Below are 21,933 nucleotides of genomic sequence, written 5' to 3' on the forward strand. Positions count from 1 at the left end.
ATCGTTTTATAATCAGAAAAGGCTATTAAAAGGGTTTTTACGTTCTTAGTTTTTCTTTTCTCTTATTTCTAGAAAGGTTAAGCATTTGGATTCTTCTGTGACTTGTCTGTTCTCATCTCTCCATTGGCATTTTATGTTCTTAATGGTTTGCATGAGCTCTTTGTAACAGGATTTTAACCCTATGTCCATTATATTTGTTGAAATGGTTTTTCTGCCTGGTTATTTACCTTTTAGTTTTGTTTCTAATGTTTTCAGTGGATGGAGGTTTATCATCTTTATGTAGTCAAACCTATTGATCGTTCCCTTTCAGATGCCTTCTATTGCTTTTTAAGTTAGAAAGTCCCCTATTAACAAGAGATAAAACAGGTATTGACTTAGCTTTCTTTCTAGTTCTTAGGATTTCTTTTCATTTTTCCTTTCCTTTGTGCCATGTAGCTCTTTGATCTGCTTGGGTTTATTTGGATTTACAGTGTGCAGATTAATTATTTTCCAAAGAGCTAACTGATTCACATCTTATTGGATAAGACTTTCTTTCCCTCCCATATAGTAACGTCTAACTTATCGTATATTACATTTTTTTTTATAGATAATAAGCTTTGTTTTTAAGTTACCTATTCTGTTATACTGACCTGTTTTTTTCTTGTATCTCTATTACACTGTTTTGTTGATTATAGCTTTTTTATATACTTAAACAGCCTCTCAGTTTCAACAATTTGTGGGTTTCTTTCACATATTTGTTCTTCCAAGTGACTCAGAACCATTCTGTAAAGGTCAAAAAGAAAAAAAAACAACAACAACCCATTGAGATTTAAAATTCAATGAAATATTTGAGAAGATAACATGGTCCTTCTACCCAACCTGGGGGTTCATCTCTGTACCTATGCAACTTCTATTACATTTCTTGAGACAGCTTTGTAGTTTCTCATGTTTCACTGTTTAACCATCCCTACAAGTATGTGGCTAGATGTCCAGAGAAGCGGAAATAATGATAGGAATAATACATTCACATATATGTACGTTATATAACGGGTTTCCCTGGTGGCTCAGCAATGAGAATCTGCCTGCCAATGTCTTCCAGTGCAGGAGGCGCAGGTTTGATGCCTGCATGAGGAGATTCCCTGCAGAAGGAAATGGCAACCCACTCCAGAGTTCTTGCCTGGAAAATTCCATGGCAAGAGGAGCCTGGTAGGCTACAGTCCATGGGGTCTTAGAGTTGGACACGACTTAGCAATTAAACAACAACAATGTTATATAATGCTATCATTTTTAGTGAGAGAAGCTGCCCTTTGAGAAGTGCTATGATTGTGATGTCTGTTGGGTCAGTCTTAAGTGAGAAAAGCAATTTGCAGAGTATTGTACAGGTGTATGCGTATGGTTTGTGTGTATTTGCACAAAGATTTGGCAAAGAGTTGAGCACTTTATGATCTAGATAACATGATAGGGAGGGAATGAGAGGGTGGATGAATGGAAAGTAGATTCCCTCCACCCCCACACCCCCCACCCACACACATGAGAAAGAAGAAAAAGGAGGAGAAAGTTGCCAAACTGCCTCTGTGTTACCTCTATGGTGAGTGGTGGTCGCCCAGGTACCTTTTTCACCCCAGAAGCCGTCCTAAGAGGTCCCCATGGTAGCACCTGCTGGTTGGGTGAAGTTGGGCTTTATTGATTTGGTAGGTTTTGCCCCTCTCCCCCTGTGGAGTGTGGTGAGGGGAGGCGAGTCTGCTCTGTGCCCTCTCGAGTGGGACGCCTCAGAAGGTGGCCAGTGCCTCCTTCTCCTCAGGTGACACCCCATTCTTGGCCAGCCCCTTCTGGAAGGAACTGGGATCCGACTGCTCAGCCTGGCGGGCCCCTCTGGACATGCTTCCCACCCCCACCCCCCATTCCCCACTTTGCTTGTTTCAGGAAGCCTTCCTAGGCTGCCCCGCTCTGTCACAGTTGGAATGAATGACTGTAGGACTCAGACCTTTCCCTTGGCACAGAAACAGGCTAGGACTTGTGATGCGGTGGGCAAGAGAACTGACTTCTGAGGCAGCCAGGCTGGGTTCGAATCTCAGCCCTAATACTTAATGGCTGTGCTTGTTGTTCAGTTGCTAAGTCATGTCTAACTCTTTGTGACCCCATGGACTGCAGCACAGCAGGCCTCCCTATCCCTCACCATCTCCTGGAGTTTGCTCAAGTTCGTGTTCATTGAATCAGTGATGCTATCCGACCATCTCATCCTCTGCTGCTCTCTTCTCCTTTCTGAGCATTAGGGTCTCTTCCAATGAGTCAGCTGTTGGCATTCAGCTGTGCAGCCTTGGACCAATTTCTCCCCACTCTGATTTAAGATTTCTTCATGTGCAGTGGGGGTCAGAGGGCTGGAGTGAGGATTAGAAGTGGGGAAACCTGGCCCAGGACCTGCAGGCAGGAGCTGCAGGCGCAGTGCTGTTCTTGCCCCTCCTACTGGTCTCACTCAGACTCTGAGGAGACCGATGAGAGGAGCAGGCGGAGTGAGGAGCAGGACGCACACACCAGGCTGAGCGCCTGATCTGAGAGCAGGCTGGCGATTTCAGATGGATGAGAGAACATTCCCAGTGGGAGTCACCCCAGAAGCTTCTTGGCTGAATGGGGGCCTGGAGAATGGGGAGGTAAGGACAGGAACAGTGTGGGCAGGGAAATCTCCAGTGTGTTTGAGCAGCAAAGAGACCAGCCTAGTAGGGTGTGGAGGTCTGCTTAGCAAAAAGCATGACCAGGGGGTGGGACTTGGGCTCTGCAGTTGGGTTGTCTTCTCTGGACACCAGGAGGCCACTGACGATTTTGAGAGATTGAAGGGGTGAGGGAGGAAGGCCATGAGTTCCGAGAGCTGCGAGGAAGAGCCAGACTGTCTTAAGGACAAATCCTAGCTCCCTCACTAGGGATTTGGGGCAAGTAACACCTCTCTGGCTTGTCTTCTCGTGGGTAAAATGGGATAATTCTAGAACCTACTTCATAGAGTTGTTGTGAAGATAAAACTAAGCTAGTTCAATCCCAAGAAGCTCTTTCTTGATCTCTTTGGAGCTCTAGGAAAAAGCACTGACAAGGCACACAGATCCATGTTCAAATCCTGATTGGTTCAGTGAAAATGGGCAAAACGGTGCCATCTCCTTGGATGACGGTGGGGATGAAGCTTGCTCCCACTGGCACTAGCCCAGGGCTCTCTGAACAGCACCCAGGCCAGTTGCCCAGAGTGCGTGGGAAAGGTGCAGGGTCAGGAGTTTGAGGAGAAAGAAGAGTCAGTGGGGGAAGCTGGGCTGCTCCGAGCCTGAGCAGAGGGGCCTGCAGAGCCCGACATACACAGTGGGCTCTGTCCTCGGCCTCAGGGGGTGTGAGTGGCTTGGGCAGGGAAGGCCGGGGCGGCGGGACTGGGGTGGTTTCGGGTGTGCCCCTGGGTGTGCGGTGGAGTGCGCTGCAGGGAGAGGAAGCACTTGCGGGGAGAGGAAGAACAGATGGTGAGCCACAGGCTTGCAGGTTTTCACTCTGCCCAACTTCCGACCCCTAGTTCCAGGACTCCAGCCCAAGTGTGAGGTGATGGCTCCAGGGAGCAAGAGCTCTGCGGCCCCGACGGAGATTCGGCGCCCCTCTATTCCTGGGACCCCAGGTCCCCCTCACCGAGCACATTCTCCAGCACCCAGGAGAATGGGTCACTGGGTCACTGGGACTGGTGACCAGTAAGGCTCAGGCTTTCGGTTGCTTCTGTACCTTCAGAGGGTAAGCGGGCAGTTAGTTGGGATATGTGTGTGTGGAGAGAGAGTTACCTAACATCTCCAGGAGGTCAGGAGTTGTGCCCAGGCAGCCTGTTTCCACTCAGAGGTTTGCACATTTGAGAGAACTGGATCTTGGCAACCAAGATCCCTCCCCCTCCGCCCTGTATGCAATTTGGTTTTTAAGTTTCAGCTGTGAGCTGCCAACTGCAGCCCTTGGCTCCTGAGGCACTAATGAAGTCCCTTCCCTTGTAGAGCATGGGCTCGCTTACAAGGAAGCATAATTTGCTGAGTCTTAGAGAAAAGCAGAGAGCTCATGGAGTGCACACCCTGTGCCAGGCACCCAGAGAGCTTCTCGTACCAGTAAATCCCAGGTAGGAAAGAACTCAAGATTCTTTGTGACCTGGGTTGAAAGAAGTCAGCTCCCAGGCATGCAGAAGCCAAAGAAAAAGTTAAAGTGTTAGTCACTCATTTGTATCTGACTCTTTGCGACCTTATGGACTGTAGCCCACCAGGCTGCTCTGTCCATGGGATTCTCCAGGCAAGAATACTGGAGTGGGTTGCCATGCCCTCCTCCAGAGGATCTTCCCGACCTAGGTGATTGAACCTGGGTCTCCTGCATTGCAGGCAGATTCTTTACCATCTGAGCCACCAGGGAAGCCAAAGGCCCCACTCAAATGTCAGTGGTCCATGACCTCTGGACAATCCAGAATCAAAGGGAAGAGTGGTCTTCCTGAGGGCCCACTGACAGAATTCTTAGGAATGGATCCCACGCTGGGCAAGGTGCTGAAGGGGTAACAGGATCTCTCTCCAGTCATGCCAAAAGTCAGAGAGATCCCATTTGTGGCTTTGCTCCACCCCCTTTGGAGCCTGGCTTGGGCAACCCTGAACCCTCACCATCCAAGCCCGTTTCTTTCAGGGGCCCCAGTTGGCCACTCACCAGCAGAGCCTGGGACAGCCACCCAAGCGTACTGTGTTCCCTCTCTATAATGTCGAGACCTCTCAGCTCCAACTGTCTCTTTCTTTGGTTCTCTCCCTCCAGAAGTCAGTTCACAACAAGGAAGGTTAGTTCCCTGGGCTCCTCTCCAGAAGCTGAACCTATGTCCCAGGGAGTTGTCTCTCAGCTTTATCCTCTTGACCCTTCCTCCCAGGCCCAAGCAACAGAGAGAGCTCTGAGGCCCACATCAGTAGTTTTTCCTCCTCAGCAATATATAACTTGAGTCTGGCAATCACTTTTTTGGAATATCCCTTAAATATTATGTCTGAAAGTTCTAGAGTGCTTGCTGGTGGAGAGAAGCAGAAACACCGGGCTGGAAACAGTGTCCACGGTAAAGGGTTAAGAGCTCTAAAATCTGGTTTAAATTCAGAGACTACATGTTTGCACTTTCATCCATTCTACTCCAATGACGTGGCAGCTGTCACTGCCTCTGCCCACTGCGGATTCGTCCTGCCTGAGCCAGGTGGCCTCCTCTGTCTGCTACAGAAGCGTCTGCTCATTAGCTTGTCTGCCTTTGTGAGGACCTAGTGTGTGACCGTGTACCTTTAGGAACAGGCAAAGGATGTGAATTCTGCAGCAGGTGACGCTGCACAAGGTCCTGCTCTGCTCATATTGTCTGCAGAGCTCTGAGATGGCCACTGAGAGGCTCAGCCTCAGCCAGCTAACCAAACGGTTTAAACAAACCCAGGGCGTCAGAGGATGAGATAGCCGGATGGCATTACCGATGCAATAGACATGAACTTGGGCAAACTTCGGGAAATGGTGAGGGACAGAGAGAGGCCTGGCTGCTGCAGTTCATGGGGTCCCAGAGTCGGACACCACTGGGCGACTAACAGGACCTCTATATGGTGACTGGTCACTAGGGGGCGATCTCACACAGCAAACCTGCAGCCCTCTGAGCTCTGGGGGAAAGCTGAAGGCCTTCACTTGCCCTTCTATGCCTGGTTTTCTCAGTTCAGGGAGGGAATGAACTGAAAACAAGTCCAGGTCAGCAGGGAGGAGCATCTGAGAAGGCATACCTCCTGCGAGTTAAGATGTAACCATGTCCGTCGCACGTCAGTGTGGAGAGAAGCTGAAAAGACAAGAGCTTGTCTGCTTTTACTGGATATGAAAATGAATTTATTTACACAGTAACATGATGCCACAGAGAACACAGCAAAGTACCACAGCAAACCAAAGGGCGGCGCCACCTGGTGACAGAGGGGACCTTTCGTTGATAGGTTTCTACAACTCTAAAATATGTTAAGTAGAGAGGTGAGGCTCCAGGAAAGAACAAAAGAAACAAGATTTTCAAAAAGCGAGCATGGGCAGAGCCAGTGGGGAATGAAAGAGAGAGCGGAACGAGGACTGCCATGATTCAAATCACTGAGAAGGACAAGACCTTGCTTCTGCCCTCATCTCATACCAAAATGCCCGGCGTATCAACAGAAAAATCCTGTCCCGGTGTGTTCGCATGTAACACCTTTTAAAACTGCTAAGGGAAGGGATAACCAAGTAGTTATTTGGAGCAAGTTTCCTGAAGCAGTGTGGTTTATCTTTCAAAAATGCTACCCTGAAGCCATAGGGCTGGTTCAACATTCAAGTTATCGGGAGCGCGGACACACACACTTTCCACACACTACACGGGCAAAGTGGATTTTCCATAATATAATATTTGTAGCAAAATATATGACTCTGTACTTCTGCTAGGTTAAAAAATGTCCGACCTCTTCTGAGTCCCTGAAACTTTCTTGATTTAAAAAATAAAAGTGGAGGCAAATGGATGGGGAAAAGTGAGAAGCTGGAATAAACGCGGCGGCGTGGGAAACACCTGACGGGAGGTCCCGGATGCAAGCCCCTGCAGCCCGCCCGGGGTAAAAGGGGAAAAGCTTCTGCAGTGGCTGACGCAAGAACCTACTCTAATTTCAAACAGCTGCGGAGAGGGGGTGTTTAACAGCTGTATAGCACCTTGTACTTTCTGGGCACTTATATTAAATGGTGGTGATGATGAGTGGTGAACACCTCGGTTTACAAAAAATACTAGATTTTTAAAAAGAAATTTCCCAAGAGTTTTTTTTTTTAAACAAACCTATTGAAACTACCACATCTCTTAAAAAAAAAAAAAAACACCTCAGCTTTCAGTATTACAGGGATATGATGTTCCCAAGCTGAAGTTTGGGTGATTGTCACAATCATGTCAATGGGAGAGGGGATAGTTCTTTCTCCTGAAATGCTGGGGAATTTATAATCTGCCCAAGGTTTTCCTTAGCATCATCTTCCCCACCCCCCACCCCAATACACAAAATGGACTTGTTTTTAAAAAAATAGGTGCTTTTTTGAGGATGGTTTACTTGATCAGTGGAATACCTGGATGTGGGAATGCATGTGAATTCTCTTCCCATGGCGTCTGTCATAACTCAGCCTCATCACCTAAAAAACATCAGGACAAAGAGGCTTGGTTTCTTTGGTATAATCTCTGTCTAGCATCCTGCACAGCACCACTCGTGGCCTCCCTAATGGCGTCGGTTTGGTCCGTGGAACCCCGTTTGGTGCTGCCCTCAGCACAGGCTGCAGCACGCACTGCAGCGACAGTGGCACTTGGATTTTCTTGGCACAGCACTTTGGGCCTTTGAGAATATGGGCTTCAATGAGGTAAAACTAGCCACCTGCTTTCACGGGCAGCCATCCTGTTCACTCATTAGGCTGAACCAGAATTTTTACTTCTTGTCAGCTAGTAAGGGGAATAAAAAAACCCTGTCAGAGTTAGCCCAGGAAGTCAAGTTACTCCCTGCCCATCCCAATTTCTGGAACTAACCCATATTTTCTTTCAGATCACTGCTGGTAACATCTAGGGAAAACTCCTATCAGCAAAACTAAGTCAGGTAATTTCCTAGCACCAAAGTATTCTTAATTCGAATGTGGGAAGTGGACTGCAATCCTTCTATGCCCTACTGTTTAGTAGGCCCCAAAGATCTTTCATGGATATTTTATAATGCTAGAGACTAAAATACAATTTTAAGTAGTCTAATTCCCAGGATTATCATTAATATTTCCAGAGGCTCAGATCTCTTGGTTTAGAGTTTTCAAAGTTCACAAACTTGGACTGAGTTTGGGAGCACAACTGGCCCCCAGTGACAGTGAAAGGCTACTCAGACCCTTAAAATTCTAACCAACAGATTTCACTTCTGGGCCCTCAACATCAGTCGATTAGGGAATGTGAGTGCTGTGCTCCCCTGTCTATCTCAGCTGGTTTATCTTCTGAGGGCAAAACTTAAAACCCACTGCCATATTCCTGGCTTCCAGTTCTGACTTAGCCTGTGGGTCGGTGGGCGTCCTTCACCATTCTTTTGTTGTTGATGCCATGGGTTGCAACTGCTCTTTCCACCATCTTGCTGTTATTCTTGATGAATCAGCTCCTTGGCATCATGCTAGTGCACCAAGGGCTCTCCTCAGGCGAGCAAGGGAGCCCTTTCACAGCCCCCTGCCTTCCTGTGGAACATCTAATTCCTTTCCTCCCAGACGAGGTTAGCACGCTAACAAGGCACTCTGCTGTACATTCAGTCTTGGTCTTGGCTACTCCAGCCATTGTCCTGTTTACCTAAAAGTGTACAAGAGATTATTCTTGCTCGTGTGGCTTAAGGAAAAGTTCCAATAGCGGCTTAATTGTTCAAATTCTCAATATACATGGAAGAATCTATAGTACAGACTTCAAAAGAAGAGAAAAAATCCAATCTGTATTGAAGACAATAACTTGATGTTACTTGAGAAAATTTAAAGTGCTATACTAGTCACAATTCAAAACTCATATATATATATATATATATAATATGTATAAATATGTATGTCCGTGTCTGAGGGCAGGATTTCTTTGCAGTTGATGAATGAATTCAAAGTTTCTGCTACAATTAAAATGGAAATGCAAAATATTTGTGTTAATATGAGACTGAATTTCATCATTTTGGAAAAATATTTGGAGGACCATCTGACAATACCTCTTGCCTAGAAATAGGGTTATCTTGCCTATTCCATTCTCACCTGTAACACTTTCGTCCTTCCCCACCTTACGTCCTTTGGCCCTCACTCAGAGAACTATTAATCTAGCCACCCATCTCAGAGCAGCCCGAGTCCCTTCCTGACTAGCTGGCATTCATCTTTTGCCCTTAACACTTCCGACTATGAAAACAGTACTAAACACAGCTAATGTGAAAAGGTGCTCGGTTTGCCAGTGCTATAAGATAATGGTAGTGGAGGGTGTCCGTGCTTATAATACTATCGAGTTAAAATGAAGAAGACTGGATCCAAGTCAAAACAGAAACAGGAGGGAAAAAGGAGGGTGGTGGTGTTGAAGGATACCTAGAAAAGCAATAAAGGGACCAGGAAACATTCTTCATTAAATATGAAACTGCACTAAATAGTCAACATTCAAATTCACACGGGCAAGGCAGCATGAGAGTGACATTGAGAAAGCGTCTCAATGTGCAAACCGTGGAGAGCAGGCTGCTAGGGGGGTGTGCTGGCTGACAGGGTTGTGGTCTGTGCACTGCCACCTCAGTGTATAACTGGGCAGGGGGTTATGTGCACGTGGGTTAGCTAAGGGCAACCTACTAAAGCCTGCTAGGCAAAGTGGGGCCAGGTTGCAGGACACCGAGAGAGCGCAGAGTGCTGGCCTGCAGCGGCGCGCCCATCCTGCGGCCGTTCCTAGGGGCAGAGCCTTGCACTCTGGAGGAGGAGGAGGAGGAGACAAGACTCTCCTACACAGAGGAGACAAGACTCTGTGTGGGCCGACCAGCTCTCTTCCCTGGAAATCCTGAACTGCTGGCCGGGAGGACAGGGGAATCCTCCAGATGGGCCTCACGGCTCCCATTCACTTAAAAAAGAAGAAAATGAAGCAAAGAAGAGCACAATAAAATACATTCTTCTCCTTTCTTGATCCTCTTTGATATAGGTGAATCACATGAAAGGTGGTTAATAATGTTAAAAGTTTAGAAATTACCAAAAGGCCACTAACGTGCTATCTAAATAATACTGCACAATCAGGCTTGGCTTTAACAAGCTCTGCACCGGCTGATGCGGGGCCCAGGGCCGTCTTGCCCACCAGGCAGAGGATGTGTCTATCAACCCTGCCACAGGTTGCTCCCCCAGAGGCCTGGCCTCTGCTTCCAGCGGGCATGTGCACACACACGGGTATACACGTGTACACACACTCACTCTGTCTGAGTGACTCTTGGGATTCCAAAGTTGAAGTAAACAGAACAGATACTCACAGTTTTGAATAACACACACACACACACACACACACACACACACACACACACACTGGGTGGGGGTGGAAGGGACACTCATCTCAGCGCAAATATGTGCCAAGGGAAGAAGGGGAGGGTTTCTGTGGATATTGCTTCAGGTGAAGTTGCAACATAAACACTGTATATACAGCTAAAAAAAATACATACAAAAATTGCACATGTATCCGTAGGAGGGGTGCACAGACCCCAGGCAGGGTGCTCTCGGCACCCACCTTGGCAATCCAGACTCCTGATGAACTGCCCTCAGTGCTGTTTCTGAGTCACCGGGAGCAATGTGCCTGTGCAGCTGGGAGGCAGTCTCTCTAGACAATGTGGGCATTGCGAGGTGGAGGTCAGCGCTCTCATCAGTGGCCTTCTCCCCTTCCTCTGCCTTCTGGCCATCCTAATAGCCAGCCACACCGTGCCCTTGAGGGAGATGTTACGGCTCAACGGACAGCCATTTCCATGCAGAGCTGTTGTCTACAGCATTTGGTAGACTAGTTAACACTGGCTGCTGGTAGAAGGAGGCTGGCCAATTACGGCTCAGGGGAAAACTGTGATCTGGGTACTGGTAGCCCTGGTTGCCAACGCTGACAGGTCTGACAGTAATCAAAGAACGGTCCTTTAAACTCTGTTCCCCTGATGGCCCCTAGAGAACTGCACGTGCAGGAACACCATCTCCTTGGGTCCTGCCAGTTATTTGTAAGGTCTGAACTGCACTCTGCCCTGCTGGGGCCCTGGTGACACCACCTTGGGTCAGCTCTGTCATGGGCTGATAAACCCAAACTTCACTGGCAAGTGGGGACAGAACCGAGGTGAAGGAGATTCAGGCAGTGGCAGCACAAGGGGAGACTTAGGGCTGTCCTCCATACAGTGTGCACACTTACTGATAATGGAAACCAAATGGGTGCATGACCCTAAGGATGGATTCTCTCCCCTTGTCCTTCTACCATCTGCGAGAACAAAGGATGTAATTCCCGGAACCAAAACTGGGCTGATGCTAAGGATGGCAGTTCTGCCTGGTAAGAGAGCCCATTATTGATCCTTTAAAGGAGAAGAGTCTGTTGTGAAAGTTTAGTAGATGATGGTAAGTACTGGTTAAATCTGTCTATTGCTAGTGAGAATAAACACACGGTGTTAAAAAGACAGGTGATACTCAGAGTTCTGGAGGAACTGGACCCAGCTCATGGAGTTCAAACCAGAGGAGCTGTCCCTTCAAGGATGCATCTTCATATTTCCTGCACTTGGGGACAGTTGGGGCGGAAGGTGTTCCCATGAATGGCAGCTGCACATTTGAGCGGCTGACTTTCCCTAATGTTAAGATGGACTCAGCGACTCACTGGACTTGGATGGGGATGGAAGGCTTGTCTCTCCTCTTTCCTTGAATTCTATATGAGTACCAGGAAGGGGAAGTGTGTGGGCAACTTGAAGAAGGTGACACATGAAGTAAGACCAGTGACTGGGACCTGTTAACGGGGCTGCAGGATTCTCACCACACAGCTGAGAGAGTCTGGAGTGGCAAAAGCCAGATACTGAGCACAAAGCCAGTCCTCCAGGGTGACGCCACCCTCCCGGTCCAGGGACTTCTCGGCAAACTTGATCATGAGCAGTGTGCGCTTGATGTCCAGCCAGTTCTGGAGCAGGGTGTTCCTGTGAGCGGGGCTGGGGGAGGCGGTGAAAGTCTGGAAGAGATCTTCCCGGGGGCCCCAGAGCAGACACTGGAGGATGCCTTTGGCATCTGAAATGAGGATCCGCTCAGAAGGGTTGGGATTTAGGAGGCAGCTGGCCAGCTGCTGCAGGCCCCGGGAATAGGGGGAGCGGAGCGGGATGCGGGGCAGGTCAGCCCGAGTGTACTCCTTCTCCTTCAGCTCTGGGTTCTCATCAAAAGGGTTGGGCAGGTGCAGCATCTCGTAGATGAGGATGCCTGTCTGGAACTCATCGCACTTTTTATATTGTGTGGCTGTGATGATCTCTGGGGCGAGTCGGGACTGATCCCGGAGGATCTCAGGATCTACCAAATGGCTCTTCTGCTTGGCCTGGGAGAAGTTGCTGACGATGAGCCTCGTGGGACAGGACGGGGTGGGGCTGGGTTCTGCAGGCCCCAGGCCTTGGGTGGGCCCCCCCGGCTGGTAGTGGACGAGCAGCAGGTTCTCCAGACGCAGATCGCAGTGGGTGACGTGGTAGGGTTTGAGGTGCTCCAGGCCCGAGCACAGCTGCAGAAGCAGCAGACACACTTGCCTCTCGTATGCATCCGGGCTTTTCCCATGCTGTGCCAGGGAGTCTCGCACGAAGTCGGCCACTGTGAGACAGGGAACCTCTCTGGTGATGACCACAACGTGGCTTCTCTGCTTCCTGCTGACGGCTGCCTGGCTTTCTTTGTGGGACGACTCTGCTTCGGAGCCCAGGTCTGGGCCCTTCCCATCAGCTTCTCCTTTCACCTCTTCCGTTGCTTCCATGCCATCCTCTTCCTCTTCGGCAGCGTCGGGATCCTCCCAGGGAAGCAGGCGCTTAGGAACTTCAGCAAGGAAGTGACCACAGTCCTGCTGGATGTTAAAGTGGACAGCCAGACTCTGCCGGATAGCCAAGCTGTGATAATATTGCTGCGATTCTTTAGCTTTGCTCTTACAGATCTGAAGGAAGAAAGCAAAGAACACAATTTAAAATGCACACTATCATTTAACAAGGCTCATGATTTGTGAAGAGGGGTTAACTAGAAGATGTCTGGGGTAGCGAGAGCAACAGTGCTGCAGTGAGGCAGAAAGGGTTTTGGTGACCCTGTGTTGAGTGACAAGAAACAGTGTCTTCATGCTTAACCCATCATGTGTATTATCTCTAGTCCTTATGTGTGCGTGTGTGCTAAGTCGCTTCAGTTGTGTCCGAATCTTTGCGACCCTATGGACTGTAGCCCACCAGGCTCCTCTGTTCATGGGATTCTCCAGGAAAGAATACTGGAGTGGGTTGCCATGCCCTCCTCCAGGGAATCTTCCCCACCCAAGGATCAAACTTGCCTCTCCTGCAGCTACTGCATTGCAGGTGGACTCTTTAGCGCTGAGCCAACAGGGAAGCCCTCTAGTCCTTACACTGACTCTTTAAAGTAGGCTGTGTGTGTGTGCATGGTCAGTTGCCCAGTCATATCCAACTCTTTATGACTCCATGGACTGTAGCCTGCCAGGCTCCTCTGTCTATGGAATTATCCAGGCAAGAATACTGGAGTGGGTTGCCATTTCCTTCTCCAGGGGATCTTCCCAACACAGGGATCAAACCTGAGTCTCCTGCATTGCAGGCAGATTCTTTACTGCTGAGCCATCTGGGAAGCCCAAAGTAGGCTGAGGACTTAAGAATTTAAAAAACAAAACCAAAAAACACAAACACAGGGCCACTAGTTTGCAAACCTAAGTCTGCCCGACACCAGATTCCTCCTTCCACTCTATCTTGCCCCTCATCTAGAAAAGTGAAAAACAAAAAGTCATTTTCCATTTATGCTTTCTTTCTGTGGAGTTTTATAGCCCAGACTTACACAGCAGCTCAATAAATAGCTTATAACATAGGCCAGAATACCTTATATCACTGGTCAGGAGACTGACATAGAATTGACCAGGTAAACTATGAGTCTTCCTAACTTTTCAGTGAGTGTCATTGTGGTGGTCACAACTCAGGCACTCATGGGTCATGGGCAGGGTAAAGAAGAAAGTTTGAGAGAATCGTTGGTCTCATCTAGTTGGAGCAAAACCAGCATTTCAGTGGCAGAAGTCTAGGTTTTATATTTTCTCTCTCTCTTTTTTTTGAACAATAATCTGTACCCAGGTTTTATGACTTAACAACATGTCTTGAAACCGTTCCATAGACAGCATACTATTAATAGTTTTTTAATTTTTTTTAATTTTTTATAGCTACATACATTCTAGTGTATTCCAATGGACATACAAGAAGAGTTCAGTTACCCCTCTCTACTGGCAGACCTTCAGGTCCTTTCCAGCCACAGACAATGTTGCAGTGAAAAGCCTTATACAGCCCCATATTGCTTGTGTATGAGGATACCTGTAGGATAAGTTTCCAGAAGGGGAAGTGCTAAGTCAAACCCCTTTGTATTTAGGTATTGTATAAATACCTCATCTGTATTTAGATGTTTGATAAATGTTACCAAATTGCCTCTATCAAGTTGAGTCAGTTTACACATCAGCAGTGGTGCAGGGGGGTGGGGGTGGGCGGAGGGGGGGATGCTTGTTCTCGTCCTGTTCTTGCCAGCGTATCATGTTTACAAGCTTTACCTCTGCTGATCTGATAAGTGAAGAAAAGTATCTTTGGAGATACTATTTTTAATGAGTTATTGAGCACCTCGTCACATCTTTAAGGGTCCACTGCAATTTCCCCCTTTTCATTACCATTAACTGTTTCTTCATGAAGTGAAGTGAAGTGAAAGTTGCTCAGTCGTGTCTGACTCTTTGCGACACCATGGACTATACAGTCCATGGAATTTTCCAGGCCAGCACACTGGATTGGGTAGCCTTTCCCTTCTCCAGAGGTTCTTCCCAACCCTGGGATTGAACCCAGGTCTCCTGCATTGCAGGCGGATTCTTTACCAACTGAGCTATGAGGGAAGATCCCTATTTCTTCATATCCTTTGCCTATTTTCCTCCATTTGAGTCACTGGTGGTTCATTTCATTAAAAAAAAAAAATTAATGCTTTACAATGGTGTATTAATTTTTGCTGTACAATGAAGTGAATCAGCTGTATATATACATATGTCCCCTCCCTGTTGGACCTCCCTCCCCCCAGTCCCTCTATCCCACCCTTCTAGATCATCATAGAGCACTGAGCTGAGCTCCCCGTGCTTTGTAGCAGCTTCCCACTAGCTATTAATTTTACACACAGTAGTGTATATTATTGGACTTCCCTCATGGCTCAGACGGAGAAGGCAATGGCACCCCACTCCAGTACTCTTGTCTGGAAAATCCCATGGACTGGAGCCTATCAGGCTCCTCCATCCACGGGGTCACTAAGAGTCGGGCACGACTAAGTGACTTCACTTTCACGCATTGGAGAAGGAAATGGCAACCCACTCCAGTATTCTTGCCTGGAGAATCCCAGGGACAGAGGAGCCTAATGGGCTGTGGTCTATGGGGTCACACAGAGTCGGACACGACTTAAGCGACTTAGCAGCAGCAGCAGCAGCATGGCTCAGATAGTAAAGAAACTGCCTGCAATGCAGGAGACCTAGGTTTGATCCCTGGGTTGGGAATATCCCCTGAAGAAGGGAATGGCTACCCACTCAGGATTCTTGTCTGGAAAATTCCATGGACAGAGGACCCTGGCAGGTTATAGCCCATGGGGTTACAAAGAGTCAAACATGACTGAATGTATATTATATGTTAATCTTAACTCCCAATTTGTCCCACCTGTCCCTTTCCCCCCTGTGTCCACATGTCTGTTTTCTATATCTGTATCTATTCCTGCCCTGAAAATAGTTTCATCTATATCATTTTTCTATTGTTTCTCAGGTGGCTCAGTGGTAAAGAATCCACCGGCAATTCAAGAGACCTGGGTTTCATCCCTGGGTCAGGAAGATCCCCTGGAGAAAGAAATGACAATCTGCTCCAATATTCTTGTCTGGGAAATCCCATGGATAGAGGAGCCTGGTGGGCTACAGCAAATGGGGTCACAAAAGAGCTGGACGTGACTTAGTGACTAAACAACAATATCATTTTTCTAGATTCCACATATATGTGTTAATATATAATATTTGCTTTTTTTCTTTCTGATTTCTTCACTCTGTATGGCAGACTCTAGGTCCATCCACATCTCTACAAATGACCCAACTCTGTTCCTTTTTATGGCTGAGTAATATTCCATTGTAGATATGCACCACATCTTCTTTATCCAGTCATCTGTCACTGGACACTTAGGTTGTTCCCACGCCCTGGCTATTGTAAACAGTGCTGCAACGCTATCTACACTGAATGCTGGGGTAGATAAAAGATACACAAACAATAAATGCTAGAGAGGATGTGAAGAAAAGAGAACCCTCTTGCACTGTTGGTGGGAATGTAAACTGACACAGTCACCGTGGAGAACAGTAGGGAGGTCCTTTAAAAACTAAAAACAGAACTACCATACGACCCAGCAAGGACGCCGCTGAGCATAAACCGAGACAACCATGCTTCAAAATGACATGTGTACATTTTCTCTTAACAGGCCAATATTCAAGCAATAAGGCCTCTCAAAAGAATCTTATTAAGTGGTTATGGATCAAGGAAGAGTTTTTTGAACAAAAACATTAGCCAAGAGTTCTACATCCTAAAACAACTATTGTATTTCCAGTCTTAAAGGGTTAGAAAAGCAATAAATAAATAAAAATCACCCCTAAAAGGATTATCCTCATGATACGATATGAGAAGCTGACAACGGAAGGCTGAGTCTCCGACACTATTCATAGATTGTAACAGCCTGGTCCGGATAGCTCCTCCACGACCCTGGGAACCAAGAACAAACTCGCCACTTTTCCTCCTTGGCGGGAGCACGCTGCTGCACCTCACAGACACCAAAGCCTCCCAGCAACAGGTGCTCTGCAGTGTCTACAGTTTGCTCGTTTATTGTGGTGACACAGAAAAGCAAATTTGGAAAAGCTTTTCTGGCCTTCTGTATTTACAAAGAAAAATGTACATTTTGTTAGGAGGATGCTGATGGATGCTCGGTTCTGGGAAGCAGCAGGCTCTGATTTCCATCAAAATAGATGCTTTGAAAAAAGGAGTCCTGGTAAAGGAGTCTGAAGGAGAGGAACATCCCTCTCTCTTTTATTGTATTTATACATATTTATTACAGTGGTCAATCACACACACACACACACACACACACACACACACAAGCACACATACACGCACACATGAGAGAGAGATGTGAAAAAAAGTTTCTTTGTCTTCTACCACGAACTTCATCAGTTTTTGGCATTTCTTCTTTATGCAAACTTCTGGTCTTGAAATAGAGATATCCCCAGGCTGAGTTCAAGTTCAAACATACATCTTTCAGAAAGCATTATCTTTGGAAAGCTTTCCAAGTCTCAGCACATGCAGTATAATGTATAATCCTGATGCTCATCAATCGCAACATGAATTCTCTCTATACTGTGCCGTTGGCAATATTTCATATTTATATGTCACTAGGCATTTAAAGCCTTACACTAGCCATCATGTAGTTGTGTGGGAGTTAGATCTAGGACACGACACATTCCAGTTTTAATAATTTGCTCAATATCACATTGCCCACTAGAATGGAAGTTCAAAGGTCCCAACTCCTCAGCCTTTGAAAAGCCAGTCAAATACCACTGAGTTTGGCTGAATGACACTGTAGTTAAACTCTGTCACCCTATAGAAGGGAAACTTGCCAAGGACTTGAAAGGCCTAGCATTTAGCCCCGCTACCAGCTGTGTAACCTTGGTCATTTCTCTTAATTTCTTTGGGTCCCAGTCTTTCTAAGTAAAAGAGACAATATAAAGAATACCGAAACCTGCTTCATAGGGCAGGTGTGAGAATCAAATGAGATCAAGTAGGCACAGCATAATTGTAAACTACTGCTGCTGTGCTGTCCTGTGCTTAGTCGCTCAGTTGTGTCTGACTCTTTGCGACCCCATGGACTGTAGTCCGCCAGGCTCCTCTGTCCATGGGGTTCTCCAGGCAAGAATACTGGAGTGGGTTGCCATGCCCTCCTCCAGGGGATCTTCCCAACCCAGGGATCAAACCCAGGTCTCCCTCATTGCAGGCGGATTCTTTACTGTCTGAGTCATCAGGGAAACCCCTGTAAACTACTAAACTGTACAAATGTAACATTCATAATGACTAAAACAATGACAACTTGTAAATGTTAAAAAGCGATGCATTATAGAATCCTCACATTTTTTCTGGAGAAGGCAATGGCACCCTACTCCATTACTTTTGCCTGGGAAATCCCACACACCAGAGGAGCCTGGTAGGCTGCAGTCCATGGAGTCTCGAAGAGTAGGACATGACTGAGCGACTTCACTTTCACTTTCACGCATTGGAGAAGGAAATGGCAACCTACTCCAGTGTTCTTGCCTGGAGAATCCCAGGGACGGGGGAGCCTGGTGGGCTGCCGTCTATGGGATCATACAGAGTTGGACACCACTGAAGTGACTTAGCAGCAGCAGCAGCCCATTTTTTCAGAGAGCAAGACAGAAAATGTCATCTTTCTTTGGGGTCTGAGAGCTACATGCCCCAGCAGTGAGGCTCTCTGATGACAGGTTTGGCAGAGGGTGGCTAAACAGGGACTATTAAGGTTTCCCACCTCCATGCCAGGTCAGCCCGGACCAACAAGTCTAGATCAGCACTATATTCTGATTTAAGATGGGCCAGTCTAAGACTAAGGAAGAGAACTGTTAAGCCAAACTGTACTTTTCACTGTGCCAAGTTGCACAGAAAAAAAACTTGCCACCTCGTGGCTTGCCATTAAAAACAGAGAAGATATTCTAATTGTTACTTCTATTCTAACTGTATCTATACATACTCCACACACACACCCCCACACACAATTTTAGAAGCTATCTCAGAGTTTTGTGAGTAGATAAGAACATGGATACTACAACAAGAATTTATGTTTGGCTTCACAGATCAACTTGAGATAAAGGTTCAAAGTGATTTATGAAGAAGAAATGATAAATTGTTCAGTCACTTTGGATGCTCTGAAGGAAAATAGTCTGTTTAGAGAGCCACGCTGAGGAGCTGGCACTTCCTATCTCTTCATCTTATAATATGGAGACAGGCTGAAGAATAACTGGTCACTCTAGTTGTAAGGGCAAAGGAAAAAGGGAGAAGGCTGGAGTATGAAAGAAGAAAACAAAATACTAGTGCTTTTAATTAGCTCATAACTAAGAAAACAGTTACAACCAAAACACAGACCTATGGAGAGGTCCATAACAGGGTTTTTCATATGATGAGTATCTCATAAATCCTTATTATGGAGGGTGCAATGATGTTAATTTAGGTAGGAGTGTTACATTATTCTATTCACCACAAAGTAGCCATTTTTCAAATATTAATAACTTGACTCCTTTGGTTTAAAAAAAACCTCAAAACGACTTGGCTTCAGAAGATGAATTTCTAGTTCAAAAGTCATTTCAGAAAACAAACCAGTCTTTCCAGAACAAATGGAGAGGGGTCTTCCTGCTGCTTGTTTTTTCCTTCTTCTCTTACTCAGTATTTTCTCTGCTGCAGAGATCAGAGTAACTTCTTGGCCTCCCATTTTCATTTACCTTTGTTGAAAGGAATTCACATTCCTTCCTTACAGAGGGTAGCTGGCTTCAACTGAAACCCAAGCTGGCTTCAACTGAAACCGAAGCCTCCACTCCCCTAGAAGAATGATTTCCACAGGACTCCTTGGCTCCACAAAATTCTGAAATAGGAACAAAACTGGAGCTGGAATGGTCCCATATCTTCATGTAAGATTCCATTTTGTAATGGGAGAGAAATCATCTCATATTTGTTTTTACTATGTATGGGAAAACCTATTTAAAATGCTGGCGATTTTGGCAGACTGTATTGCGTACATTTTCTGAATGGGAAGAAAAGCCCTAGGAGAGCCTGAGCCACAGTGACACTAGAGGGAGCTGCGACATCAAGATCCACAAGTCACCTGCATGGAAACTGCAGCAAGAGAAAAAAAACCAGGCTGGAGAAGGCTGAGTCTCCAAACACGCTATCGGTCTCTTTATGGACACGTTCTCCGTTCCACGGAAGTGGCAATGCCTAATTCATGTAGAGGGAAGGCTTCGCGTGGGGAGCACAAGCAGGAGGGGACACCAATCCTGGGCACACTGACCTTTGCCTGCTTGCCCTCTCACAAGCTACTTCTCCCAAAGAAAGCCAGAAGAACATCAAAAAGGAGAGCCAGTCAGCTGATGGTTCCGCACCCACCAACGTGGACAATACACTGTCACAAAAAAAGAGGCTGGGGGAAACTACGTGCTTGTCTGAGTTAATCAAGACGAGTGAGAACAGAGAAGGAGAGGAGAAAGACTGACTCCCATCAATTGAGCATTCAAAAAAGTACATGACGGCTCCTCAGGGACTTCCTGTCTGGAGAACACGACATCCTGAAGCACCAGGCCAGAGCCCCCAGATACAGTGGGAACTTCTTAACCACAGACAAATCGCCTGTTGGAAAATGGGGGAAAAAAATGCTTCCAGAATCAGAGCCAAGTTAATCTCTTCTGAGACCTTCTAAGACCCGAGTCAAAGTCCATAACCCTCACACAAGCCTGATCTTAGTGGGGAAACAGGGCTGACAATGGATTCCCCACACACAACCTGGGAAGTTTAATTCCAAACGTTCATTTCAACGCAGGACCTCATTTTCTGTGTTGCTCCTGGCAACTTCTCTGCATACCGTTGAGGCAAACTTGCCATTATAGAGCATTTATGTTTGTTATAATAATCTTAATCTAGCTAGATAGCTAACTTTAAAAAAGTAGACTGTGGGGACCTTTGATGCAAAGCCTCACTAAAAGCAGCTGGGACAGAGAAGACAAGGTAACGTGTCGAACACTGTCAGAATGCCCACGATGCCCGGGACCTGTAATGAAGGAGTACACTTTCCACCCTTTCAGTACCGATTCAGTTTAAGGCAATGAAGTAGGAAGATGGGGAGGGGGGAAGGTGGACATCTGGCAAAACTGGATGGCTGTTCACAGTTGTTGACTGGGGAGTGGCATTATCAGTTCTTACTTACTCAACCCTTCCTCCCAAAGGCTCCCTGAAATACTGGTGTTTGAGGGGTCTGCTCTCTTTTCTCATTGACGCTCTCCCTTCAGGAAGCTCATGGCTTCAACCATCGTGATATACTGCTGACTTCCACATCTACATTTGCGATCCAAACTTATCTATGAGCTTCAGACTTATCTATACAAGGGCCTACTTGATTTCTCTCCATATATGTCCCAACCTATAGATAGATGCCTTAAAGTCAACATAACCAAACCCGAACTTTTCCCCACCAAATTTCCTGTTCTATTATGCCCGCTTTTGGTGAATGGCCCCGTTATCTGCCCCAGCGTCTAGATGAATTATCAAGTTCACTCTGGGTTTCTCCTCCAACCTCATTCCCTGCATCTTGTTAATCACCAGCTTCGACTGATTTTGTTCCCATACGCTTTCAAATTCTCTTTTCTCCATCTCTATGGCTACCATTATCACTTGCTGGTCTGCTACCAAAGATTTCCAACTGGTCTCCCCAGCTCTCATGTGATTTCCCTCAAATATACCTTTTATGTAGCCACAAGAGCCATCTTTCAAAAAAAATCGAATAAACTTCCTAGGGGTTTCCCATTATCTCCAGAGGATAAAGTCCTGGCCTGGCTTCCCTTACTAGGCTGATTTCTCCCCTATCTCCTACTTTTGCCACACTGAACTCCCTGCAGCCAGCACCCTAATCCTACCATCCAGGGGATCTCTCTGACTGAGGCGCCTCTTCTCCCATCATCTGCCTGAGGGATTCCCACTTATTTTTTCCTTTAAAGTCCTCACGTGTGTCATGTGTGTCAAAAACAGAAAGTGCTAAATGCCCTAAATCTCCTTTCTGTGTTTAGCTATGTCTCATGTACATGTCTCTATTATTACAGTGGTCACATTTTTTGTCTGTCTTAAGAGCAGATATGTGTATCTTTAGGGCCCAGCACAGAGCCAGGCACCGAGTGCACACTCAGTGTGGCTACACAAATACTAAGAACGGTGACATCTGACCTGGTTTAGCCATAAGGCTTATTTACTCAGAACAGCTAGAATATACGATTAGCTCTTATGAAACAGATGGAAGCTGGCAAGCCGATGGGGAGGGGGCAAGGGCAGACAAATCTGGGTAATAAATGCTCATGACCTGACTACACAAATGAGTCATATCTGAACAATGGGGGCTGTCTGCTGAGTCCAGGCTGCCCTGGAGGCTCAGGGGTTT

General features: G+C 46.7%; 1 protein-coding gene across 21 annotated transcripts in view; it reads right to left on the bottom strand.

Moving 5' to 3' along the window:
* Positions 1–5,812: 5,812 nt before the first annotated feature.
* PEAK1 (pseudopodium enriched atypical kinase 1) overlaps positions 5,813–21,933 on the bottom strand; it is a 315,210-nt gene continuing 299,089 nt past the window's right edge. For all 21 annotated transcript variants that reach the window (XM_070775350.1, XM_070775352.1, XM_070775332.1 and 18 more), the window contains one exon: positions 5,813–12,607. In XM_070775350.1, coding sequence (XP_070631451.1) covers positions 11,447–12,607 — 1,161 coding nt within the window. In that variant the 3' untranslated portion in view covers positions 5,813–11,446. The remainder of the gene's footprint in view (positions 12,608–21,933) is intronic.

Source organism: Bos indicus, chromosome 21, assembly GCF_029378745.1.
Source record: "Bos indicus isolate NIAB-ARS_2022 breed Sahiwal x Tharparkar chromosome 21, NIAB-ARS_B.indTharparkar_mat_pri_1.0, whole genome shotgun sequence".
In the NCBI taxonomy this organism is placed as follows: Eukaryota; Metazoa; Chordata; class Mammalia; order Artiodactyla; family Bovidae; genus Bos; species Bos indicus.